At 46.1% G+C, this 27,556-nt stretch overlaps 1 protein-coding gene across 1 annotated transcript in view; it reads left to right on the top strand.

Annotated features, from left to right (window-relative positions):
* Positions 1–3,648: 3,648 nt before the first annotated feature.
* The window catches only part of LOC120980289 (synaptotagmin-2-like), a 60,996-nt gene continuing 37,088 nt past the window's right edge, over positions 3,649–27,556 (top strand). The window contains exons 1-5 of the mRNA XM_040409291.1: positions 3,649–3,730; positions 6,137–6,304; positions 7,231–7,343; positions 8,084–8,467; positions 14,645–14,764. Coding sequence (XP_040265225.1) covers positions 3,715–3,730; positions 6,137–6,304; positions 7,231–7,343; positions 8,084–8,467; positions 14,645–14,764 — 801 coding nt within the window. The 5' untranslated portion in view covers positions 3,649–3,714. The remainder of the gene's footprint in view (positions 3,731–6,136; positions 6,305–7,230; positions 7,344–8,083; positions 8,468–14,644; positions 14,765–27,556) is intronic.

The following is a 27,556-nucleotide window of genomic DNA, read 5'->3' as shown; positions in this document are numbered from 1 at the left end:
GTATAGAACAACAGACCGACGAGTGGTTGCTGCCGGTGAGCCTCAAGCCCGGCCTGGTGGTGTGCGATAATGGGCGAAATCTCGTTGCAGCTCTGGGACTAGCCGGTTTGACGCACATCCCTTGCCTGGCGCATGTGCTGAATTTGGTGGTGCAGAAGTTCATTCGCAACTACCCCGACATGTCAGAGCTGCTGCATAAAGTGCGGGCCGTCTGTTTGCACTTCCGGCGTTCACACCCTGCCGCTGCTCGCCTGTCTGCGCTACAGCGTAACTTCGGCCTTCCCGCTCACCGCATCATATGCGACGTGCCCACCAGGTGGAACTTCACCTTGCACATGCTGGACAGACTGTGCGAGCAGCAGCAGGCCATAGTGGAGCTTCAGCTGCAGCACGCACGGGTCAGTCGCACTGCGGATCAGCCCCACTTCACCACCAATGACTGGGCCTCCATGCGAGACCTGTGTGCCATGTTGCGCTGTTTCGAGTACTCCACCAACATGGCCAGTGGCGATGACGCTGTTATCCGCGTTACAATACCACTTCTATGTCTCCTTGAGAAAACACTTAGGGCGATGATGGAAGAGGAGGTGGCCCAGGAGGAAGAGGAGGAAGAGGGGTCATTTTTAGCACTTTCAGGCCAGTCTCTTCGAAGTGACTCAGAGGGAGGTTTTTTGCAACAGCAGAGGCCAGGTACAAATGTGGCCAGACAGGGCCCACTACTGGAGGACGAGGAGGACGAGGATGAGGAGGAGGTGGAGGAGGATGAGGATGAAGCATGTTCACAGCGGGGTGGCACCCAAAGCAGCTTGGGCCCATCACTGGTGCGTGGCTGGGGGGAAACACAGGACGATGACGATACGCCTCCCACAGAGGACAGCTTGTCCTTACCTCTGGGCAGCCTGGCACACATGAGCGACTACATGCTGCAGTGCCTGCGCAACGACAGCAGAGTTGCCCACATTTTAACGTGTGCGGACTACTGGGTTGCCACCCTGCTGGATCCCCGGTACAAAGACAATGTGCCCACCTTACTTTCTACACTGGAGCGTGATAGGAAGATGCGCGAGTACAAGCGCACGTTGGTAGACGCGCTACTGAGAGCATTCCCAAATGTCACAGGGGAACCAGTGGAAGCCCAAGGCGAAGGCAGAGGAGGAGCAAGAGGTCGCCAACGCAGCTGTGTCACGGCCAGCTCCTCTGAGGGCAGGGTTAGCATGGCAGAGATGTGGAAAAGTTTTGTCACCACGCCACATCTAACTGCACCACCACCTGATACGGAACGTGTTAGCAGGAGGCAACATTTCACTAACATGGTGGAACAGTACCTGTGCACAACCCTCCACGTACTGACTGATGGTTCGGCCCCATTCAACTTCTGGGTCTCCAAATTGTCCACGTGGCCAGAGCTAGCCTTTTATGCCTTGGAGGTGCTGGCCTGCCCGGCGGCCAGCGTTTTGTCTGAACGTGTATTCAGCACGGCAGGGGGCGTCATTACAGACAAACGCAGCCGCCTTTCTACAGCCAATGTGGACAAGCTGACGTTCATAAAAATGAACCAGGCATGGATCCCACAGGACCTGTCCATCCCTTGTGCAGATTAGATATTAACTACCTCCCCTTAACAATATATTATTCTACTCCAGGGCGCTTCCTCATTCAATCCTATTTTTATTTTCATTTTACCATTATATTGCGGGGCAACCCAAAGTTGAATGAACCTCTCCTCTGTCTGGGTGCCGGGGCCTAAATGTGTGACAGTGGCCTGTTCCAGTGGTGGGTGACGTGAAGCCTGATTCTCTGCTATGACATGAAGACTTATTCTGTGCTGACATGAAGCCAGATTCTCTGTTACGGGACCTCTCTCCTCTGCCTTGGTGCCTGGGCCTAAATATGTGACAGTGGCCTGTTCCAGTGGTGGGTGACGTAAAGCCTGATTCTCTGCTATGACATGAAGACTGATTCTGTGCTGACATAAGGCCAGATTCTCTGTTACGGGACCTCTCTCCTCTGTCTGGGTGCCGGGGCCTAAATGTGTGACAGTGGCCTGTTCCAGTGGTGGGTGACGTGAAGCCTGATTCTCTGCTATGACATGAAGACTTATTCTGTGCTGACATGAAGCCAGATTCTCTGTTACGGGACCTCTCTCCTCTGTCTGGGTGCTGGGGCCTAAATGTGTGACAGTGGCCTGTTCCAGTGGTGGGTGACGTGAAGCCTGATTCTCTGCTATGACATGAAGACTGATTCTGCGCTGACATAAGGCCAGATTCTCTGTTACGGGACCTCTCTCCTCTGCCTGGGTGCCTGGGCCTAAATATGTGACGGTGGCCTGTTCCAGTGGTGGGTGACGTGAAGCCTGATTCTCTGCTATGACATGAAGACTGATTCTGTGCTGACATAAGGCCAGATTCTCTGTTACGGGACCTCTCTCCTCTGTCTGGGTGCCGGGGCCTAAATGTGTGACAGTGGCCTGTTCCAGTGGTGGGTGACGTGAAGCCTAATTCTCTGCTATGACATGAAGACTTATTCTGTGCTGACATGAAGCCAGATTCTCTGTTACGGGACCTCTCTCCTCTGCCTTGGTGCCTGGGCCTAAATATGTGACAGTGGCCTGTGACAGTGGCTATGATACTGGGTTTATTGCATCTATTTTGCCCTGCCAAACCTAATATCCGATGCTAGCTAACTGTCCCTCCTTGTCCCTGCGCTGCAAGAGTGACTGCCCAGCTTCGTCAATTTATATTGTATTCCGTACATAGTCATGCAAACCCAAACGAGGCTAGAATACATTAACATTAGCTCAATGATAATTCAAACATCAAAAAAGCCGCGAGATACTTAGCTCTCCTCCTCCTCCCAGCAGGAGGCTGATTCCACTCTGTTTACCCACATATCAGGAGGAGAGCTAAGTATCTTGCGGCTTTTTTGATGTTTGAATTATCATTGAGCTAATGCTAATGTATTCTAGCCTCATTTGGGTTTGCATGACTATGTACTGAATACAATATAAATCCAGGATTGGGGCGACTGACCATCGCCAACCTGGGTGGGAGCAATCAAATGTGATACTTTGTGTCTTTACAATGAGGCACTTATGAATTGATGAGTCCCCTGATGAGTTGGTTTGTAGCCAACGAAACGCGTTGGCCCAATTTGTGGACAATTATTTGTAATGACATTTGTGTCCCTTACTGATTTATGTACTAGGGACTAATTGCGTACATTTTATCATTGATTAGCATTAAGGTCCCTCCCTTAGCAATTGACGAAGCTGGTCAGTCACTCTCGCAGCGCAGGGACAAGGAGGGACAGTTAGCTAGCATAGGATATTAGGTTTGGCAGGGCAAAATAGATGTAAGAGACCCAGTATCATAGCCCCCCATCCCTAGTCTTTAGTGGCGCTGCGGATTAATGTGGTTTTGCACAATTGTAATATAGACACCTATTAATAGGGCAATTTTAGTTCATTCATAATAAAAGTTATGTATTAATTATAAGGTACCGGTGGGATTTAAATAGTGCAGTGTTTTCTGAATTTGGGTTACCCTCAGCTATCTTAGCAGTGACCATTGCTGAATAAGTTGTGTGTGTGTGTATATAGATCAATTAAGACACCTTATTTTATTAAATTAAATTAAATGCTTTCTATTTTCAGGCATAATCTGGCATGGTGGCAAATTCCTTTCTTTGACGTAAAATTTCAACCTTGTACCCAGAATGTGCAGCTCGCTTGGTAATATACACTTCATTCCATATTCTCTTTACTAGTGATATCTTTTTAAGCTATTCAGTCCTGGTGCAAATGCTATAGTTGACCACCACCACCCTGCATATATATTTATAGATCTGACCCACTGGGGTGTTAAATTACACCTAAAGGGTTTATGATATTTCTATCTGTATTGAATATATATACACTATAGAGAGAGAATTGTGTAATGATGTGTTTTGAAACGTAACTTTTATCTTTTTGTTAATAAAAGTTAAAGGGGTTCTGTAGCTTTTTCTTAGGCCTCTTGCACACAAACGTTTATTTTTTTCATTTATTTTCAGTTTTTTGCGTTCTGTATACGGAAGCATTCATTTCAATGGATCCGCAAAAAATAATGTAAGGTACTCTGTATGCCTTCCGTTTCCGTATTTCAGTTTTTAAGTTCCGTTCAAAGATAGAACATGTCCTATTATTGTCCCCATAACGGACAAGGATAGTGCTGTTCTATCAGGGGCCAGCTGTTCCGTTCTGCAAAAAAACGGAATGCACGCGGTTTGCAAAATACTGAAAAAGCCATATGGTTGTGTGCAATAGTGATGATCTATCCTCTGAATAGATCATCAGCATCCGATCTGCAGGGGTCCGACCCCCTGGACCACCATCCATCAGCTGTTTCAGAAGGCAGCGATGCTGGCAGTAGCACTGCGGCCGCCTCTGTGTTTACCACAGGCTTAGTGACGTCACAACTAGTATCACTGGCCTGGGTGCGGCTCAGCCCCATTGAAGTGAACAGGGCTTAGCTGGGCTAAATACTTAAATAGTGAAATAAAATAAAAAATATCATAAAACTCCATGATTCACCATTTTGGGTCACCTTGTCCCTCAATTTTTTTTTTTTTATAAAAGTCATATGTACCTCAAAATGGTACTAGTAAAAACTGTAGTTTGCCCTGCAAAAAAAAAGCAATCACACCGTTGATAGACAGAAATATCAAAAAAAAAAGGCTGTCAGAATATGTCCATGCAAAAAAAAAAAAATGTTTTTTGTAAATTTGATATTGCTGTATTTGTACTGACCGGCAGAATAAGGTCATGTAATTTCTAGTGCACAATGAATGTTGCAAAAAACATAGCCCGAAAACTTTGACAGAATTCGCTTTATTTTCCAATTTTGCCCTACAAAGATTTTTTCCCCGTTTTCTAATACAAGCTGTGTTAAAATAAACAGTGCCATTAAAAAGTACAACTTGTCCCACAAAAAACAAGCCCTTATGCGTCTAGGAGAACAGAAAATGAAAAAAAAAAGATGGTTCTTGGAAGGGTTGAATTAAGATACTGATTACAGACCCTCCTTTAGTAGAAAAGAGTCGGAAAGAGAGGTACAAAAAACCTCAGCAAACAATATGCATTTTAGCCCTAATCTACATGGCCATTTTACATCCATATAGCACAGATCCTGAATATTGTGCAATAACGTTTCATAACAAATCTAGTTCTTATAAAACCCATCCAGTGGCATGTCACTGCTGGCTCATGTGCCGCTTGGGGACATGTCATCGCTGAGGCCAGTGGTTTACATGACCTTGTCCAGATGTGTACAGGTCTGGGACCTCACTAAGAAGAGCCTCTGTCGGAATCGATTAGAGAGGAGCTAGGAAGTGGATATAACCAAATGTTAAAAGTTCCTCAACCCTGGAATACCGAGGCTGAACTGCATGGACAGATGTCTTTTTTTTCAGCCTTAGGCCCCCTGCACACGACCGTTTTTTCCCCCCGTTTACTGGCCGTTTTTTATGTTCCGTATTCATTTCAATGGTTCCGCAAAAAAAACGGAATGTACTCCGTATGCATTCCGTTTCCGTATTTCCATTTTTCCGTTCCGTTTAAAGATAGAACATGTCCTAATTTTGCCCGCAAATCACATTCCGTGGCTCCATTCAAGTCAATGGGTCCGCAAAAAACTGGAACACATACGGAAATGCATCCGTATGTCTTCCATTTCCGTTCCGTTTTTTTTGCGGAACCATCTATTGAAAATGTTACGCCCAGCCCAATTTTATCTATGTAATTACTGTATACTGTATATGCCATACGGAAAAACGGAACGTAAAAACGGAACAGAAACGGAAACACAACGGAAACAAAAAACGGAACAGCGGATCCGTGAAAAACGGACCGCAAAACACTAAAAAAGCCATACGGTTGTGTGCAATAGGCCTTAGGCGCAAAAGGTTTCTGAAGATGTCAGATGATTTTGTATTCCTCAAGTCAAATGATGTTGTTTTCTGTGCCCCTAAGCCTAGATGGGAGATCTATTGTATGTGTCTTAACTTTTCAGTACATTTATCTCTTCACAGCAAGCAGAGTTTTGAAATGGCGAGAACTTTCATATGCAGGATTTAAAATACTGTCTGTGTTCTCTTCTAGGGAACATGAGCTTCCGATATTTATCCTTGCAGGTTTATCTGCATTTTTCAGATACTTTGAAATACAGCCTTCTGGGTCTTGCAATTGCTTTGTTCCTGATTGCTCTCGTTATTTTAGCATGGAAAATGCACCAGTATTACTCATATAAAGCAACTTTAACTGTGAAAGGTAAGCAGTACATTCACATAAGAAAAAAATCGCCACACTAGAGCATGTAGCAGTTCTTAAAAAAAAAAAAAAAAGATATTGACCCCAAAAAAGCAAAAGTGAAGAAAAATGCCACAAAAAAGCATTGTTTGTGTGACATTTTATACAGTACTTTACTGATGGCATTCAGTCAATATGGAAGGACATTTTGTAGTTTCCTTAATCCACCATTTCTCTACCACTAATATAATGCAGAACGCAATGGGACATTTCCTGATCCTAGCTGATTTGCTCTTAAGATAGTAGCCCCTCACATGTGTTTTCCATTGATCCAGTTGCTTACGGAAGGGTGTTTAGATCTTTCCAGCCCTATTACCCTTACCTTTCTGCTTAACTTGAACATGCCTATACCACCCATTTGTTTAACACATTAGTATGTTTCAGAAACGGTGGCACAGAGACTTCATAAATATGGCTTTTGGCCAGAATAGCTTATTTTTCAATGTATTTACTCCATTAACTGTCATGAATATATCGGCATATCTCCCTCAGTGTATTTCTCATTAGTAACTTGCACGCTGGGATCTAATCCCATCTGCGGCAGAGTTTTTGGCAGGAGTCTCCGTCACCGAATCTGTGAAAATTTGTTTAACGGAATGCTGGGATCCATAATGGAAACCTAATGGATCTCATCGTAGTCTGTCGGATCCAGTAGGAGTAATTGATGTCCAGTATATGCCAGATCCGGTGCTGCAGTTTTTCTGTTTCTACACCAGAGCATGAAACCTGAACAGCACTTGGTTGCTTGGTGATTTATGATGAAAGGTTAAAAACGCGTTGACTTGATTTTAGAAAATAGTGTTTGTAATTTGGGCTGCAATATAACATCTGTGAGCACAAGATTTTGCATTACTTTTTTTTTCACATGTGACGGTTACCTTTTGCAGACAAGAAGCTCATCAGCGGTTCAGTTGTTGAAAAGAAAACTGAAGGAAACATTCTCGTAAAAAGTTTATCTCCTGTCTTTTTTGAGGCTGCAAGAAAGGAACAGGACTCAAAGGCAAGTTTAATGATAGCTTTTGTTCAAGAAAGACCCTTGAACATCTTGTCACCTATCATAAAAATACTGAGTAACCTACCTGGATCCCTCTCTTCTTCTCAGTACAGCCAGTACGCAAAGCCAGTTATTCCTGATGGATCAGTCCCTTTCCATATAACATTTTAGGGCATATGAATTTTGTAGAGCAGGGTCTCCGTCTTGTGACCCCTCACCGTCTGGTCCTTCCTCTGGGGGGGGGGGGGGGGGTTGGTGGTCCGGATCTACCTCCAGGATGCCACTTGACCCCTCTCTTGCCTGGTGAAGCAGATGCAGCAAATGGAGAAATGATCAGGATTATGGAAACCAGAGATGCCTGTGCTACACGGTTTCTGGAACTCCCATAGAAGTTCTCCTGACCAACTCTCCAATGGCAGTGGGAGCTTCAGCAGTTGGGACAAGGGTTGGGAATGTCTGTTCTGGAGGTAGATGTGGATCCCAACTGCAAACCTCTCAAACAATTATGGCATATCATGTGGATATGCCACAAATATCTAAGATGAGAATACCCATTTCACAATGTTTTCTACATTCTGGCAACTGTCTTGCATATCAGGTTCCTCACATTTACAATTTCTCATAACAATCACTCATTAAAGTAGTTATGATGTACTATCCCATTATTAAGTTCTCCAAAAAATAAAGATGGCAGAGGCTTTATAAAAAGATCTTATTTGTAGTATTCTGCTTTTTCCTTGTACTAGATCCAACTCATGCAGAAAGAAATGGAGAAACTGGAAGTACACCTGACCCCCTCACCACCAAGTACAGAAAGCCTAGATGATGTGGGCAGTGACTCTGATCATCCTCAAGGGCCCAGAGGAAAACTCAAGTTTAATCTTCATTATAATAAAAACACATCAAACTTAATCCTCAGTGTCATTGAAGCTACAGATCTTCCAGAATACAGCAGAGATCCATTTTTAAGGATTCGAGTTTTCTCCAAAGCCTCACAATCTGAAGTTCAATCTGTCCTCCATGAGTGTGAGACCAGGGTAGTTAAAAACAGCAGAAATCCTGTATTTGATGAAGACTTTTCATTTTCTCTGAAGAATTACCCATTATCATCCATAAGTCTAAAGCTTGAGGTATAGTATCTAAGGGTATTTCTTTAGCTTAATATGAAAAAAACATTAGGGGAGATTTATTACAGTATTGTTACGGTCTTAAATTCAGTTAGTCTAAAACTAGATCAGGCAGGTAGAAGGTGCGCCAAATTCATCAGTGTGTCATAGATTTGGTGTATCTTGCTAGACATGTTAGGTTACTTTCACAAATGAGCTTTCCCTTTCAGCTATTGAGATCTGTCATAGGATCTCAATAGCGGGGGAAAATGCTTCCGTTTTGTCCCCATTCATTGTTAATGAGGACAAAACTGAACTGAACTAAACGGAGTGCACCAACATGCATTCCATTCTGTTTGGTTGCGTCCCCATCGCGGACAGAATAACGCTGCAAGCAGCGTTTTTCTGTCAGCGATGTGGTGCAGAGCAAAACAGATCTGTCATGACTCACAATGTAAGTCAATGGGGGCGGATCCGTTTTTTCTGACACAAAAGAAAACAGATCCGTCCTCCATTGACTTTCAGTGGTGTTTATGACGGATCCGTCTTGGCTATTTTAAAAATGATACAAACGGATCCATTCATAACGGTTGCAGACGGTTGTATCATGATGACGGAAGTGTTTTTGCTAATCCATGACGGATTCAGCAAAAATGCGGGAGTGAAAGTTTTTTTCCTTGCACCACCTCTTCATTGCCTTACTTTTGATAATTATTTTTTGTCAAAATTTTTGTTGTTAAGACGTGGCTCTTTAATTTTTACTTTCTTTTATAGACCCTTTACAAACCTGTCTAGTGAGATGCATCAAAGCGCTGATTTATTTATTTATCTTGTTTTATCGAGACTGGTGTGTGCTATGCCGGTCTTGATAGGCCTCCTCTAGTAGTCCCTACGTCAGACTGAAATCTTCTCAGTCATCACTTACAACAGTGAAGACAGAGAAGCTCTCGAAGTTAGCAGATAAAAACAGCGCACTGCACAGGATACTTTGAGGTAGGTGTTTATTGGAAACACATAAAAAACAAATATAAGGCTACTTTCACACTAGCGTTTTGGCTTTCCATTTGTGAGATCCGTTCAGGGCTCTCACAAGCGGTCCAAAACGGATCAGTTTTGCCCTAATGCATTCTGAATGGAAAAGGATCCGCTCAGAATGCATTAGTTTGCCTCCGTTTCGTCTCCGTTCCGCTTTGGAGGCAGACACCAAAACGCTGCCTGCAACGTTTTGGTGTCCGTCTGACGAAACTAAGCCAAACGGATCCGTTCTGACACACAATGTAAGGCCTCATGCACATGACCGTTGTGTGCATCCGTGTCCGTTGTTCAGTTTTTCCGTGATTTTCTGCAGACCCATTGACTTTCAATGGGTCCGTTGAAAACTCTGAAAATGCACCGTTTTTCATCCGCGTCCGTGATCCGTGTTTCCTGTCCGTCAAAAAAATATGACCTGTTCTATTTTTTGGACGGACAACGGTTCACGGACCCATTCAAGTCAATGGGTCCGTGAAAAAACACGGATGCACACAAGATTGTCATCCGCGTCCGTGTCCGTAGGCTACTTTCACACAGACGGATCCGCAGATCCGTCTGCATAAAGGCTTTTTAGATCTGAGTTTTCACTTCGTGAAAACTCAGATCCGACAGTATATTCTAACACAGAGGCATTCCCATAGTGATGAGGACGCTTCAAGTTAGAATATACTTAGAACTGTGTACATGACTGCGCCCTGCTGCCTGGCAGCACCCGATCTCTTACAGGGGGCTGTGATCCGCACAATTAACCCCTCAGGTGCCGCACCTGAGGAGTTAATTGTGCATATCATAGCCCCCTGTAAGAGATCAGGTGCTGCCAGGCAGGAGGGGGCCAGACCCCCCTCCCTCCCCAGTTTTAAATTCATTGGTGGCCAGTGCGGCCCCCCCTCCCTCCCCTGTATTACATTCATTGGTGGCCAGTGCGGCCCCTCCTCTCTCCCTCCCCTGTATTACATTGGTGGCAGCGGAGAGTTCCGATCGGAGTCCCAGTTTAATCACTGGGACTCCGATCGGTAACCATGGCAACCAGGACGCTACTGCAGTCCTGGCTGCCATGGTTACTTAGCAATTTTAGAAGCATTATACTTACCTGCGCTGTCTGTGACCGGCCGGGTGCTCCTCCTACTGGTAAGTGAAAGGTCTGTGCTATAAGCAATGCGCCGCACAGACCTGTCACTTACCAGTAGGAGGAGTGCCCGGCCGGCCACAGACAGCAAAGGTAAGTATAATGCTTCTAAAATTGCTAAGTAACCATGGCAGCCAGGACTGCAGTAGCGTCCTGGTTGCCATGGTTACCGATCGGAGCCCCAGCGTTTAAACTGGGACTCCGATCGGAACTCTCCACTGCCACCAATGATGGGGGGAGGGGGGATTTTAATTAGGAGGGGGGTGAGAAGGGGGGTCGCACTGGCCACCAATGAATGTAATACAGGGGAGGGAGGGAGGGGTGGCCCCACTGGCCACCAATAAATGTAATACAGGGGAGGGAGGGGGGCTGCACTGGCCACCAATGAATTTAAAACTGCGGAGGGTGGGGGGTCTGCCCCCTCCTGCCTGGCAGCACCCGATCTCTTACAGGGGGCTATGATACGCACAATTAAGCCCTCAGGTGCGGCACCTGAGGGGTTAATTGTGCAGATCACAGCCCCCTGTAAGAGATCGGGTGCTGCCAGGCAGCAGGGGGCAGTCATGTACACAGTTCTTAATATATTCTAACTTGAAACGTCCCCATCACCATGGGAACGCCTCTGTGTTAGAATATACTGTCGGATCTGAGTTTTCACGATATAACTCAAATCTGATGGTATATTTTAACATAGAGGCGTTCCCATGATGGGGACGCTTCAAGTGAAAATATACCATCGGATTGGAAAAAACTCTAATCCGATAGTATAATAGGGACTCCTGACTTTACATTGAAAGTCAATGGGGGACGGATCCGTTTGCAATTGCACCATATTGTGTCAACGTCAAACGGATCCATCCCCATTGACTTGCATTGTAAGTCAGGACGGATCCGTTTGGCTCAGCATGGCCAGGCGGACACCAAAACGACTTTTTCCTTCATGTCCGTGGATCCTCCAAAAATCAAGGAAGACCCACGGAAGAAAAAACGGACACGGATCACGGAACTACGGAACCAGTTTTGCGGACCACAAAAAAAAACGGTCGTGTGCATGAGGCCTAAGTCAATGGGGATGGATCCGTTTTCTATGACACAATCTGGCACAATAGGAAACGGATCTGTCCTCTATTGACTTTCAATGGTGTTCAAGACGGATCCGTCTTGGCTATGTTACAGATAATACAAACGGATCAGTTTTGAATGGATGCAGACGTTTGTATTATCTGAACGGATCCGTTTGTGCAGATCCATGATGGATCTGCACCAAACGCGAGTGTGAAAGTAGCCTAAAACAGCTACGCATTTTGTTGGTGGTACGCCACCTTCTACAGGCTCCTGATGAAGGTGGCGGACCGCCACCGAAGTGCGTAGCTGTTGTTTTTAATGTGTTTTTAGACAGTAAACACCTACCTCGAAGTATCCGTTGCAGCACTCTGTTTTTACCTGCTACCTTTGGGAGCTTCTCTGTCTTCACTCCTCTTCTGGCCTCTTCCGTGCAGTATACAGCGAACGAGCGCAGCAGCCTGGTCTTTCTTCCAAGTGTGGAGGAACTTCGCCCTTCACTAGTGTCCTACCTGGTCTGCACAACTCGATCTGGTAAGGTGTATTGACCCAAAGAGGTTAATACAGTGACATAGGAGGTATCATACCTGGAAGTGCTCCCTTTCCTTTCTCTATTACACTCAAAACAGTAAGGATTTCGAATAAGGATTTTGTCACATTTAGCTTATTAAATCTCTACAGTGTTAGGGCTCATGCACATGACCATATGTTTGGTCTGCATCTGGGGCTGCAACACCCTGTGCTGCCTGCATCCGTATGTCTGTTCCGCGGCCCAGCAAAAAAAATAGAACATGTCCTATTCGTGTCCATTTTGCGGACAAGGATAGGACATTTGTACAGGAGTTTGAAAAAAATGGGGTTTGCAGACAGCTAAACACATACAGTCATGTCTATGAGTCCTTAACATGGTGACCTGTTTGTGCCATATATTTTTTTAAGAATTTAAAGGAGCAGTATCATTAGTGCATGGAGTAGTTATAGGGAAATCTCTTGCTCAGAAGAGCCCTTCAATAGGCAGACTTTTATTATTTACAAATGGTCAGGGAGACCAATGGAGCCTTTTATTACATGTGCTTTTAACTGTCTACATAAAACATAACTTTTATTATGACTTACACATCTATTGACTAATAAAAAATGTTTAAAATTGTCAGCTGTGTCACTTGGTTTCTTTTTGTTCAGTATCTTTTGTAACACTGCTACTCCCACAGTGTAATGTAGCGACTGCAGGGATAGAAGAGCTGTTTAAATAACTTGCTTCTATCATCCTCTTTCTTTGTCCCTGCGCTACTCATGAAACTTCCTGGCGTCTTCGGGGGATTCGGGCAGAATCCCCTGGAGACGCCAGGTTAGCTGGCGAAACATGTCGGGGGGCAGTGCTTAAATTACTTTTAGACAGCGAGTGCACTAGGTATCAGTAATATACTAACAAGGAAGTTTCATGAGTAGCGCAGGTACAAAGAAAGAGGATGATAGAAGCAAGTTATCGAAACAGCTCGTCTATCGCTGCAGTCGCTACATTACTCTGTGGGAGTAACAGTGACACAGCTGACAATTTAGTCAATAGATGTGTAAGTCATAATAAAAGTTATGTTTTCTGTAGATAGTTAAAAGCACATGTAATACAGTAAAAGGCTCCATTGGTCTCCCTGACCATTTGTAAATAATAAAAGTAAGGCCTAATAGGCCTAAACATGTGCTTAGGGTCAGAAATGGCTGAATCTTCACTAGGCAGAGACCCAGCTACTCATACAATTCACTTACATTTTCCTTGCAGTGTCCACAGAGCGAACTTCCAGGAGCCAAGGTTAGGCTACTTTCACACCTGCGTTAGGTGCGGATCCGTCTGGTATCTGCACAGACGGATCCGCACCTATAATGCAAACGCTTGTATCCGTTTAGAACGGATCCGTTTGCATTATTCTTTAAAAAAAAATCTAAGTCAAAACGGATCCGTCCTGACTTACATTGAAAGTCAATGGGGGACGGATCCGTTTTCAATTGCACCATATTGTGTCAGTGAAAACAGATCCGTCCCCATTGACTTACATTGTAAGTCAGGACGGATCAGTTTGGCTCTGCATCGCCAGGCATCCAGAGTGGAATGGAGGCGGAACGCAGCCAAACTGATGCACTGATGCATTCTGAACAGATCCTCATCCATTCAGAATGCATTGGGGCTGAACCATTTTGAACCGTTTGTACGGTTATACTTAGGTGTTAATTGTTTTTAATAATTTTATATTTCAGTAAATTGTTTGGTTTTTTTTGTTTTTTTTTCTCATCTGCCCCTCTTTTTTTTATATTATTAAAATATTAAATTTATCCTTTTCACAGCTTTGCCTAGGCCATGTGATGTCACGTTCATTAGTCACATGGCCTATGAGCAGCTCAGCACCATTGAAGTGAATGGGGCTATGCTGCAGTACCAAGAACAGCTGCTATACAATATAAGGCGGTGAGCTGAGAGGAGACCATGACACTACTGTGATTGCCATTGCCTTCTCAAGCGGCTGATCGGTGGGGGTCCCATGTGTCGGACCCCCACCAATCACATACTATTGACCTATCCAGATAGGTCTTCAGTCAAAAAATCTCAGAAAACCCCTTTAATGATAAATAGCACTGACCACAGGTACAAATTTCCACGTAGAATATAGTTTGTAACATGGGAAATATCTTTGTGTGTGTCTCTTTCCTGATGGGAATGACTTATGAATAGCTGTCATGTACAGTATATGGGTCATTCATTTTTTGGGAGTAGAAAAAAATGTCTCCTGGATTTAATCTGTGAGCTGTGTGCCTCTACCATCATATTTCAATGGGATCTTTATTTCCGTCTAAGAACTAAATGCTGACAATACACTGTAGATACTGTAGTTCAAGGAAACATTTTGAAATACTAGGGATAGTTGTATTGAAAATGAACAAATAAATACACTACATCAAATATAATTAATCATTTTTTCTTTTCGACAAAGGTGAAAGATTTTGACAAATATTCCAGACACACGCTGATTGGTGAGACAAGAACTGCACTGAAAGATCTAAAAATTTCTGAAAATTTGGAGTTTAATGAAGATTTGCAGGATAAAACAAAGGTACATTTATGTACTATATAATAAACTTCATCTATTTAATCAATTGTAGGTGCCCTGGTGGTCCATTCAAGCTTGTGAGGTCACTTCCATTCTATTGCAAGATGCTATATTTCCCCTGACCTCACCAGTGTGGTCATCTGAATTCTCCATTGGTGTGGGCCATGGTGGAAGCTAGTTGCACATACTCAGAATTAGATCCACTGAGCAGCATTCTAGACAGCAGAAGGGACTTCTGCACCTGCTCAGACACATGCCTGCCCTGGACGTTCAGGACCGACCTAGTAAGCAGACACGTGAGATGGAATCCCTGTATTAGGAGCACTGAATTGCCGGATAGTAACTGCGCATGCTTAGGGTCCATTCAGACGTCTGCAAGTGTTTTGCGGTCCGCAAATTGCAGATCTGCAAAACACCGGACCGCACATGGCCGGCAGCCCAATAGAAATGCCTTTTCTTGTCCGTGTCTGCGGACAAGAATAGGACATGCTCTATTTTTTTGCGGGGCTGCGGAACCGAAGTGCGGATGCGGACAGCACACTGTGTGCTGTCCGCATCCGCACTTCCGTTCCGCGGCCCCATTGAAAATAAATGGGTCTGCGCCATTCCTCAAAATTGTGGACCGGATCCGGACCCATTCATATGGATGTGTGAATGGACCCTAATCCTGTAAAACAAGAACTAAACCAGGACATGACCACTGGCAGCTAAATGAAAGCAGTTGTAGGATTTGAACACAGAAATTGTTTAACTGATGTTAATGGCCTTGTGTACAGTTTATTGAGATATGATCTTGATGTGGGAATTCACATTTTAAGTGTTAAAAAAAAACTCCTCATAGGCCATATAGTAACTTGCTTCTCCTCCTCAAGATTAACAAAAGACAATATAGCTAGCAGCCTGGGACATAACTTTCTGGAAAAAACAAACAAACATAAGATTCGGGATATTTATTTTAAGAAAATGTGCACACCTTAAGATATCCAGAACAACTCTTGTAAGCTTGAAATATGCTTTAAGGGATTTTCCAAGATTACTATGGTCTCACTGAAGGTAACTGGCTTATGTAGTACTGTCATTTCAGAATAGTGACCATAAAGTTGCAAGTAGCGCTATATGTGTTCTGATGTTTTGCATCTTACAAGGTGTTAAAGGGGTTGGCCACTCTGTTAGCACATCTGCCTGGTTTCCTTGCTATTGGCAGCCACACCCCCCTCCTGTCCTGCTCTCACCACGCCCCCTCCTGTCCTGCTCTCACCACGCCCCCTCCTGTCCTGCTCTCACCACGCCCCCTCCTGTCCTGCTCTCACCACGCCCCCACCTGTCCTGCTCTCACCACACCCCCTCCTGTCCTACTCTCACCACGCCCCCCTCCTGTCCTGCTCTCACCACGCCCCCACCTGTCCTGCTCTCACCATGCCCCCTCCTGTCCTGCTCTCACCACGCCCCCTCCTGTCCTGCTCTCACCACGCCCCCTCCTGTCCTGCTCTCACCACGCCCCCTCCTGTCCTGCTCTCACCACGCCCCCTCCTGTCCTGCTCTCACCACGCCCCCCTCCTGTCCTGCTCTCACCACGCCCCCCTCCTGTCCTGCTCTCTCCACGCCCCCCTCCTGTCCTGCTCTCTCCACGCCCCCTCCTGTCCTGCTCTTACCAAGCCCCTCCTGTCCTGCTCTCACCACGCCTCCTCCTGTCCTGCTCTCACCACGCCCCCTCCTGTCCTGCTCTCACCACGCCCCCTCCTGTCCTGCTCTCACCACGCCCCCCTCCTGTCCTGCTCTCACCACGCCCCCCTCCTGTCCTGCTCTCTCCACGCCCCCTCCTGTCCTGCTCTTACCAAGCCCCTCCTGTCCTGCTCTCACCACGCCTCCTCCTGTCCTGCTCTCACCACGCCCCCTCCTGTCCTGCTCTCACCACGCCCCCTTCTGTCCTGCTCTCACCACGCCCCCCTCCTGTCCTGCTCTCACCACGCCCCCCTCCTGTCCTGCTCTCACCACGCCCCCTCCTGTCCTGCTCTCACCACGCCCCCTCCTGTCCTGCTCTCACCACGCCCCCCTCCTGTCCTGCTCTCACCACGCCCCCCTCCTGTCCTGCTCTCACCATGCCCCCTCCTGTCCTGCTCTCACCACGCCCCCTCCTGTCTTGCTCTCACCTCGCCCCCTCCTGTCCTGCTCTCACCTCGCCCCCTCCTGTCCTGCTCTCACCACGCCCCCTCCTGTCCTGCTCTCACCACGCCCCCTCCTGTCCTGCTCTCACCACGCCCCCTCCTGTCCTGCTCTCACAGCTGCTTGTTTGTCCATCCCTCCACATGCCATGAAGGAGCTACCTTGTCCATGCCTGAAGGACTGCTGCTGTCTGGGTCCTAAAGCACCCTGCTTGTATCAGAAGTGCTTTCCTTCTGTGACTGGCACTCCTGGCCGTGCAGAGTGGCTGGCAGGGGCTTAGCAGGGACACTTGTTAAAAGCTAAAATAAAGAAACTTTTGCAGGAGGAAGGGAGACTGAGGGGAAGCTGCGATGGCTGATTTGACTGCAGGCTCTGCCCCCAGTGTTTCCCCTGTACTGAGAGGATCCTGCCAACATGTGAGGATATAGCAGAGCCAGGGAAGCGCTGTGGACCACAAACTGTGAGCAATAACCGTGTCTGTCCTTTTTATGGCTCCTCTGCCCTGTGTTCTTATCACAGACTTGATATTACAGCCAGACCAACAGTTCAGGAGCTATAACCCCTTGTGAGTTGTCAGTGAGGTCCGTGATATCAGCAGCAGTCACTGATTTCACCATCTATAATTGTGTGCCCTCTCCTTCCTGCACTCTGTATATGGTGATATGTGACCCCCACCACTGCATATAGAGATCCGTGACCCCCTGTACACTGTATACAGTGATCCGTGCTAACAGTAGCCCACGAGTGACGCCGGAAGTCCGCTCCGGCCCCATTCACTTTAATGGGGACAGGTCGGAGATGCGTTCGCAGCACGACAAACATGCCGAGAGGCGTCCGGACAAAAAACGCAGCGTGCTGGGCATCAGTGAATGTGAATGGGGCCGGAGCGGACTTCTGACGGCACTCGTGGGCTAGCATTAGCACGGATCCGGCAGGCGAACAGCCTGCCAGACCTGCTAACGCTAGTGTGAAAGTAGCCTTAGTCGTGTGATGATATAGACAGACGGCTCTTCTCTATGTGAGCAGATCGATTTGTACAAATGTATTCATCATCACAGTTCTTGTGCGACAAAGGTCTGTCCTCCCCACTCAACAGATCCCCCTCCTATGGAAGTCCATGCACCTAAACAAAAATCTCTGACAGCTCAGAGCTTCAATAGATTTCTGGCTTCATTTGAGTCAGAAAATTGGCGAAAATTAACATAAATTTGTTCACGCCCCTCCTTGCAATTGTCACGCTCTTTTTTTTAATTTAAAGGTACAGTTAAAAAGTCGCAAACACATAGTTTGCAACTTTTTAACGCCACTTTTCAGAAACAAGGGAAATAATAAATCTCCCTCTATGTTCATTCTGTTCATGGCTTACATCCAGTGGCACAACTAGAAATGACTGAGCCCCACAGCAAATTTATGAACAGGGTACCCCCCCCTCAGTAACATATGTATGATACATTAGCATCATATTCTTGTGTGCTGCTGGGACTGGGGCGTACTTCCTATTGCTATGTCTGTACAGCGGTTATTCACTGATGACTAAGTTATTGATATTATCTGAGAGGTAGTGATGTCCGATTCATGAACAAGTCGTTCTTTTGAATTGATTCTTTTCACTGAACTGGAGGAGTCGATTCCTCTGACCGAGCTGATCCGTTTGAAACCGCTCAGTGTGACGTAGCAGAGACTCGTCTTCTGCCAGCCCCTCCCCTCCCCGCCCACCCCTGCAACCAATCAGATCTGTGAAGCAAGCACTGAGTCACACACAGTACACTGAGTCTAAGGGTACTTTCACACTACCGTTTTTCTTTTCCGGCATACAGGTCCGTTCTAGGGGCTCTATACCGGAAAACAAGTTTTCCGGTATAGACTGCCGTCTCCTAGTGCCGCCCAGCTCATTTGTATTCACTGCACTGGGCGGCTTTTTTTTCTCCCGGTGCAGTGAAATCCCGCGCATGCCCAGTACTATCTTCTACTGGAGCTGGAGGGTGCCGGGGACCTTATCCGGCGCAGGCACGGAGCGACAAGATGAGGCTGATGCCATGAAGATAGTACTGGGCATGCGCAGGATTTCACCGCGTCAGAAAAAAAAAAAGCCCCCCAGTGCAGTGAATAATAATGAACTGGGCGGCACTGGGAGATGGCAGTTGGGGCGCGGCTGGGCACACAACTGAATGAGGGACAGCCCCTTGGGCACAAAGTAAGGTAATGTGCATATTGATAAAAACACTTTTTATAAGTAAAGGAAAAGCAGTGAGGGGTGATAATGGTATAGTTTAATTAAGCATATTAAGACCAATAGAAGAATACAGGGAGTGCAGAATTATTAGGCAAGTTGTATTTTTGAGGATTAATTTTATTATTGAACAACAACCATGTTCTCAATGAACCCCAAAAAACTCATTAATATCAAAGCTGAATATTTTTGGAAGTAGTTTTTAGTTTGTTTTTAGTTTTAGCTATTTTAGGGGGATATCTGTGTGTGCAGGTGACTATTACTGTGCATAATTATTAGGCAACTTAACAAAAAACAAATATATACCCATTTCAATTATTTATTTTTACCAGTGAAACCAATATAACATCTCAACATTCACAAATATACATTTCTGACATTCAAAAACAAAACAAAAACAAATCAGTGACCAATATAGCCACCTTTCTTTGCAAGGACACTCAAAAGCCTGCCATCCATGGATTCTGTCAGTGTTTTGATCTGTTCACCATCAACATTGCGTGCAGCAGCAACCACAGCCTCCCAGACACTGTTCAGAGAGGTGTACTGTTTTCCCTCCTTGTAAATCTCACATTTGATGATGGACCACAGGTTCTCAATGGGGTTCAGATCAGGTGAACAAGGAGGCCATGTCATTAGATTTTCTTCTTTTATACCCTTTCTTGCCAGCCACGCTGTGGAGTACTTGGACGCGTGTGATGAAGCATTGTCCTGCATGAAAATCATGTTTTTCTTGAAGGATGCAGACTTCTTCCTGTACCACTGCTTGAAGAAGGTGTCTTCCAGAAACTGGCTGTAGGACTGGGAGTTGAGCTTAACTCCATCCTCAACCCGAAAAGGCCCCACAAGCTCATCTTTGATGATACCAGACCAAACCAGTACTCCACCTCCACCTTGCTGGCGTCTGAGTCGGACTGGAGCTCTCTGCCCTTTACCAATCCAGCCACGGGCCCATCCATCTGGCCCATCAAGACTCACTCTCATTTCATCAGTCCATAAAACCTTAGAAAAATCAGTCTTGAGATATTTCTTGGCCCAGTCTTGACGTTTCAGCTTGTGTGTCTTGTTCAGTGGTGGTCGTCTTTCAGCCTTTCTTACCTTGGCCATGTCTCTGAGTATTGCACACCTTGTGCTTTTGGGCACTCCAGTGATGTTGCAGCTCTGAAATATGGCCAAACTGGTGGCAAGTGGCATCTTGGCAGCTGCACGCTTGACTTTTCTCAGTTCATGGGCAGTTATTTTGCACCTTGGTTTTTCCACACGCTTTTTGCGACCCTGTTGACTATTTTGAATGAAACGCTTGATTGTTCGATGATCACGCTTCAGAAGCTTTGCAATTTTAAGAGTGCTGCATCCCTCTGCAAGATATCTCACTATTTTTGACTTTTCTGAGCCTGTCAAGTCCTTCTTTTGACCCATTTTGCCAAAGGAAAGGAAGTTGCCTAATAATTATGCACACCTGATATAGGGTGTTGATGTCATTAGACCACACCCCTTCTCATTACAGAGATGCACATCACCTAATATGCTTAATTGGTAGTAGGCTTTCGAGCCTATACAGCTTGGAGTAAGACAACATGCATAAAGAGGATGATGTGGTCAAAATTCTCATTTGCCTAATAATTCTGCACTCCCTGTATATGTCACTTTATATGCTCTAACGGCCTGTCAGTGTCCCTTTAATACTGGGGAGGAGGGGGGGGCGCACTGCCCACCAATGATTTTAATACTGGGGGGGGGCGCACTGCCCACCAATGTAAATATTGTAGAAGGCATCCGACCTCTGACGGGGAGCTGCCATTGCGCAATTATCCCCTCGGGTGACGCGGATTGCAGCGCCTTGTCAGAGGTGCGTCCCCATCACCATGGGAACGCCTCCAGGTTAGAATATACCATCAGATCGGAGTGTATGTGATGGAAGGAGGAGGGGGGCGTGTTTAAGTGGGGAGAGCTCCGATTGGTTGAAGTGCAGAGGCTCATTTATTAGAGGAGCTGAATGCATTGTGGGTAGTGAGGGCAGGCTGTTTTAGTCTCAGGGTGAGGGCATCGGCGGCCATCTTAACAAGAGAGTGAGATTGTAGTTTTGTGCAAACTGGTTGTTAAAGGCTAAATCTTATTAAATATGGAGTAAGTAAGTCTAATAGTTATTGATTCGGAAATATCCTGTTATTAGTAACTACATATCTGAAAATTGAAATTTTGGTCTAAATGTGACAGTTATCCTTTAAAGAATCCTGAGTCATCAAATAAGTTACTAAGTTAAAAGAATTGTGTCTTACCTCCAGTCGAACAAAAATAAGTAGTGGGTTTGTTATGCGGATCGGACATGGACCAAATTCATGAGTCATTAAGAACAAAATATTGGGCTGCCTGTCTGACGCGGTGTAATATTGTGTATTTGTGGTCAGGACCTAAACGAGTGGAAGATGCCCAACCACCACCCCCCTACCTAATTGGCCTGAGGTGTGCCTTGGCCTCACTAGGTCGGTATGCCTGAAAAAGGGGGCATACCCTGAATGTGATGGTTGAATGACTGAATGAAGAATGGGAATGGGTGGGCAGGGGACGTCCGAATGCCGACGTGCTGCCTGGGAGAGCCAGACTGCTTAAGACAGGTACCGGCCCCTCCCACAAATCCAGGCTGCCTGGGAGAGTCAGACTGCTTAAGACAGGTACCGGCCCCTCCCACAAATCCAGGCTAGCCTGCGGCCAGCCTTAACACTTGTGGTCAGGACCTAAACGAGTGGAAGATGCCCAACCACCACCCCCCTACCTAATTGGCCTGAGGTGTGCCTTGGCCTCACTAGGTCGGTATGCCTGAAAAAGGGGGCAAAACCCACCAGTGAGGGAAGGATAGGCCTGAGGTGCTAGGTGCTGAATGCTTGGACCAGCTCCGCTTGTGGCTCCGGGATATACCGTACAAAGCACCCCGAGCGCCAGCGCCCCAAGTGTTTAATGATATGCACAGGGACTCCATGCTTGGACGCTGCGGATGCCGCACCGATGCGGAAAGAATGCCCCGAGAATTGAGCCGGATTCAATCCTACACTGGTCAACAGGATGCGAATATGTTTGATGAACTGGCTGGACGTCAGTGGACCAACAGGGAATGGAAGTAATGGGTCGGTGGGGCTGTGAAGACTAAGGGCCAGCAAGAGGTTGTCCAAGACTGTCACTGGACACCATGCGTTTGTGGTCTGGAAGAACTTAACTACATGGCCGGGACCTACCTGCCTTGTTTTGTTGTGAGGCAACTGCAATGAGTTACTGCCCATCCTGACTAAATCTCCCTTGCGGAGAGCCACCGCCCCTTGTCTGGCCTGTGTCACTTCACCTGGTCTTAAAAACCCGTAAAACGCCAAGTACATCGCCGCCTTGATCACCAGGCTGGGAAGGACTCTGAATGGTGAGAATGTGAGAACTTCCGACAGGCTAAGAAACGTGTCCCCCTTAATAGGTCGACGGACTGACTTGACCGTGACCTGGCTCTTTTGAATGCCTCTGAGGTTGGCCTTGATCGGGTGAGCTGACAATATAGAGGGTCTGTCTGGCTCTTGAAGTGCCAAAAAATGCAGCACCCCAGCCAAATATAGCCTAATGGTGTTGTAGGATAAAGCCAATACCGAATGACAATAAGGCACGAAAGCCACCATATACTTGACCTGACCTGTGTCACCTCTAGGATATGCCAACTTAAAGTTCGAAAAAAACACCCACGCTCGGCGGTACGACCGCAACGTACTGGCCGACAAAGACTTGGTAATGAGTGAACTGGCGACCACCATCAGAGAGTCTAATCCAAGACCAGCAGCCGCCAGTCCGGTACCGGGGTGCCCACTGAGTCTGCTTCTGGGTTCTGTAAGAAAAAGCGAGAAAATCAAAACGAGATAAAGCATCAGCTGCAACGTTGCTGACCCCGTCCAAAAACCGGGCATGAAAATGAAACCCCCGTTCCAGAGCTATCCAGGTCAATCTACGCATGAAAGACATGATAAGTAACGATTTAGATCTGCCCTTGTTAATGATCTCTGCGGTCGCCATGTTGTCAGTGTGGAAAACCACCGTGTGACCCGACCACCTATGCCCCCAGACTATAGCAGCTGCTACGATAGGATAGATCTCGAACAATGCCGACATCTGAGAAAACCCCGGCAACTGTAGCACGTGTGTGGGCCATGAGCCGGCGAACCAATGTGAGCAGATATGGCCGCGAAACCTACCGAGGCAGCTGCGTCTGAAAATACGTGTGGAGAATCAGAAGTGGCCCTCGGAATAAACATGGAAATGCCGTTCCACCCACTGAGAAATCTGTCCCACATGAACAGATCTTCTCGGGCGTTAGCATTAAGATGCACTGATGCGTCCAAATCACTGGTCTGTTGTAATGAGACTAGCAATCTTGAAATGAATGATCTACCCTGAGGAATGATCCTCATGGCAAAGTATAACATGCCCAACAGAGACTGCAATTCTCTCTTGGTGCAAACCTGAGACATGAGCAAGGAACGGACACCTGATTTGATTCTGTCGCGTTTGTCTTGTGGCAGACTGGCTGACATGGCACGTGAATCCAGAGAGATCCCCAAGAACGTGACAACCTGCGCAGGCCCTTCTGTTTTGTGTTCGGCCACTGGAATGTTTAACTCCTTGAAGACCTGCAAGAGAACCTGCAAGTCAACAGGTGCCTGTGAGGGTTCTTCGATCAACAGAAAATCATCCAGGTAGTGAATGACACTCTGGCAACCCTGTTCCAACAAAATCCATTCCAGTGCCTGCGCTAACCTGTCAACAGACTGGGGCTGCTCTAGGAACCAAACGTCAACTTGGTGGTGAAATAGTACGCATCTCTCCATTTGATGCCATGCCACTGCCAGAGATATGGGCTAATGGGCAGCAGTTTGAACGCATCAGAGACATCTGCTTTGGACAGCCAAGCCCCCATGCCTGTCTTGAAGAATGACCTGGATAGCCTGGTCTACGGAAGTATACTTCAAGAAAAATTCCTCGGACGGAATCAACGAGTTGAGACTAGGAACGTGGGAAGAATGTGGAGCAGACAAATCATAAATCAAACGAAATTTATTGGAATATTTTCCCTGCACCACCAGGGCCGTCTTTTCCAACCTGTTAACCCTACGACCTGCTGCCCGTAAGCTGACAAACAAGATGACGGAATCTAAGCCCCTCCCCTTCCCCCCCCCCCCAGCAGCGTGAAACGATTGAACGAAAAGCCTGCGAGGCTGACAGGGAGTATGATAGTTGTTTCCACTGACGTATGAAGCGAGCCCGAGTTTGTGTGAATCTGTGACGTGGCAGATTAATTAAAAACGAATACTGCGGGCTAAAGAACCTACAGACGTGGTAGGTGATGTATGTAAGTATAGGATTTGTGGAAAACAGACCGTATGACGTATGACACTAGTCTACGAGATGAAACGGGGTGTGTATGTCGTGCGAGCGTGTAGCTGTATTGGCGGATGAACCTGTGCTAGAGGTGTATGGATGAAGCTTTGTGGATAAAGTTTTTTTTTTTTTTTTTTTTCTTTATTTGAACAACCCACTTTTTTTTTTTTTTTTTACTTTATTTAACAATCCACTTGTACCCTTTTTTTTTTTTTTTTTTTTCGTCAAACTGCCTGATGTGCGAACTATGTGTCTAAGGTATGTATGTAGTGTATGATGAGTGTCAAACATGTGCACAAGCAGCATCCTTGTAAGTAATCAACTCAGTAATGGCACCAGGACCCAGCTGACGGAATCTAAGCCCCTCCCCCCCCCCCCCCCCCCCAGCAGCGTGAAACGATTGAACGAAAAGCCTTCGAGGCTGACAGGGAGTATGATAGTCGTTTCCACTGACGTATGAAGCGAGCCCGAGTTTGTGTGAATCTGTGACGTGGCAGATTAATTAAAAACGAATACTGCGGGCTAAAGAACCTACAGACGTGGTAGGTGATGTATGTAAGTATAGGATTTGTGGAAAACAGACCGTATGACGTATGACACTAGTCTACGAGATGAAACGGGGTGTGTATGTCGTGCGAGCGTGTAGCTGTATTGGCGGATGAACCTGTGCTAGAGGTGTATGGATGAAGCTTTGTGGATAAAGTTTTTTTTTTTTTTTTTTTTTCTTTATTTGAACAACCCACTTTTTTTTTTTTTTTTTACTTTATTTAACAATCCACTTGTACCCTTTTTTTTTTTTTTTTTTTTCGTCAAACTGCCTGATGTGCGAACTATGTGTCTAAGGTATGTATGTAGTGTATGATGAGTGTCAAACATGTGCACAAGCAGCATCCTTGTAAGTAATCAACTCAGTAATGGCACCAGGACCCAGCTGACGGAATCTAAGCCCCTCCCCCCTCCCCCCCCCCCCAGCAGCGTGAAACGATTGAACGAAAAGCCTTCGAGGCTGACAGGGAGTATGATAGTCGTTTCCACTGACGTATGAAGCGAGCCCGAGTTTGTGTGAATCTGTGACGTGGCAGATTAATTAAAAACGAATACTGCGGGCTAAAGAACCTACAGACGTGGTAGGTGATGTATGTAAGTATAGGATTTGTGGAAAACAGACCGTATGACGTATGACACTAGTCTACGAGATGAAACGGGGTGTGTATGTCGTGCGAGCGTGTAGCTGTATTGGCGGATGAACCTGTGCTAGAGGTGTATGGATGAAGCTTGGTGGATAAAGTTTTTTTTTTTTTTTTTTTTTCTTTATTTGAACAACCCACTTTTTTTTTTTTTTTTTTTTTACTTAATCTAACAATCCACTTGTACCCCTTTTTTTTTTTTTTTTTTTTCGTCAAACTGCCTGATGTGCGAACTATGTGTCTAAGGTATGTATGTAGTGTATGTGATGAGTGTCAAACATGTGCACAAGCAGCAACCTTGTAAGTAATCAACTCAGTAATGGCACCAGCACCCAGCTGCCGGAGTTTAACCTGCTGAGCCCAGATGACTCGCAGCCCCTGTATGAACTTAGATACAGGTTATGCTGAGACAGGCAATGAGCTCCAACTATGTGACAATGCTGCCCATTGGTGCCAAAACTTGAATTGCATGTGCCTGAACGCAGTGAGGAGAAGCGATCCTCCGGCACACTTCCCCCTCTCTACACACCCTCCTACCCTCCTCCACGTTGCCACGCTCCCCAAACAAAGCAGTTATCATGGAAAACGACCTGAACAGCTTGCAGACTGAAGTGAAAGGTACACCCGGCTTCTCTGAGATCCGACTCGTGCAGCACGCTTGCTGATGACGTCACACCCGGAAGTAGCAGACGTCCGAATGCCGACGTGCTGCCTGGGAGAGCCAGACTGCTTAAGACAGGTACCGGCCCCTCCCACAAATCCAGGCTGCCTGGGAGAGTCAGACTGCTTAAGACAGGTACCGGCCCCTCCCACAAATCCAGGCTAGCCTGCGGCCAGCCTTAACACATATATATCACCAATAAATAAGCCTTTGATTCTTATTTTTTGAGGTTGGCATCTGGAGCTTTGATAGAATATGATGCAGGATTATTATTTATACACTTTATATATTTTTCTAGAAATCCAGTGGTCCTGCGTGGCATCATCACTGTATTAACTAGACTTGCTGTGGGTTTGGCTGCGCTGTCTGTAGACGCAGTCTATTTTCTATGAAGGATCAGAACTGATTCAAATGATCTGATTTCATTTAAAAGATTCGAACTTCCCATCTCTACTGAGGGGCTCTTGTCTCTATGGAAACACAAGTGGGCGGGGATGTCATGTGACTGCTCCTCTGAAGATGCTTGCTGCAATGCATGCTGGGATTTTTACTTTCACTTTACAGCTGCTCCTCCCACACAGCCGGTCTGAGTTCTCCTCCAGGGAGGAATGTCATGGTGAACAGGTTAGAAAAATGATATATAGCCAGTACATGTCACATGATATAAATACTTCATGGTTTTGGCTATTGTCTGGGGCACTTTGGATTTTTGATACTTAGGGTGGCCAACCCCTTTAATTAGAGTTGAGAGAATTTCTTAAAAATTCGATTTGGTTGGTTTGCTGAATTTTCCAAAAAGATTCGATACGAATTAATTTTATGGTGAATCGCGTTAAAAAAACAGCTATTTCCTGGCTGCAGAGAGCCTGTATAGTGGACACACTGTGCCTTGCAGTATCACGCATGGGGAGCAGCTGTGGTAGTGAAACAATACTGTGCGTTAGTATGACACGCAGATGACAGGCGTCGCTCTTGGAATCACTTCACACTTCACTCATTTGGTCAATTACGGGGACAAAACTGACCAAATAACTCAAGTGTGAACTCAGCCTTACAGGTCAATGTTAGAGCCAGGTATAAAGAACCGTAAAGAGGCCCAAGATCCTACTATAGCGTGAAAGAGCGCACTCCTTTTACACCGTCATCAGCTG

The sequence above is a fragment of the Bufo bufo genome, chromosome 10, assembly GCF_905171765.1.
Source record: "Bufo bufo chromosome 10, aBufBuf1.1, whole genome shotgun sequence".
In the NCBI taxonomy this organism is placed as follows: Eukaryota; Metazoa; Chordata; class Amphibia; order Anura; family Bufonidae; genus Bufo; species Bufo bufo.
Note: the sequence above shows the minus strand (reverse complement) of the source record. Positions and strands in the feature narration are given on the sequence as shown.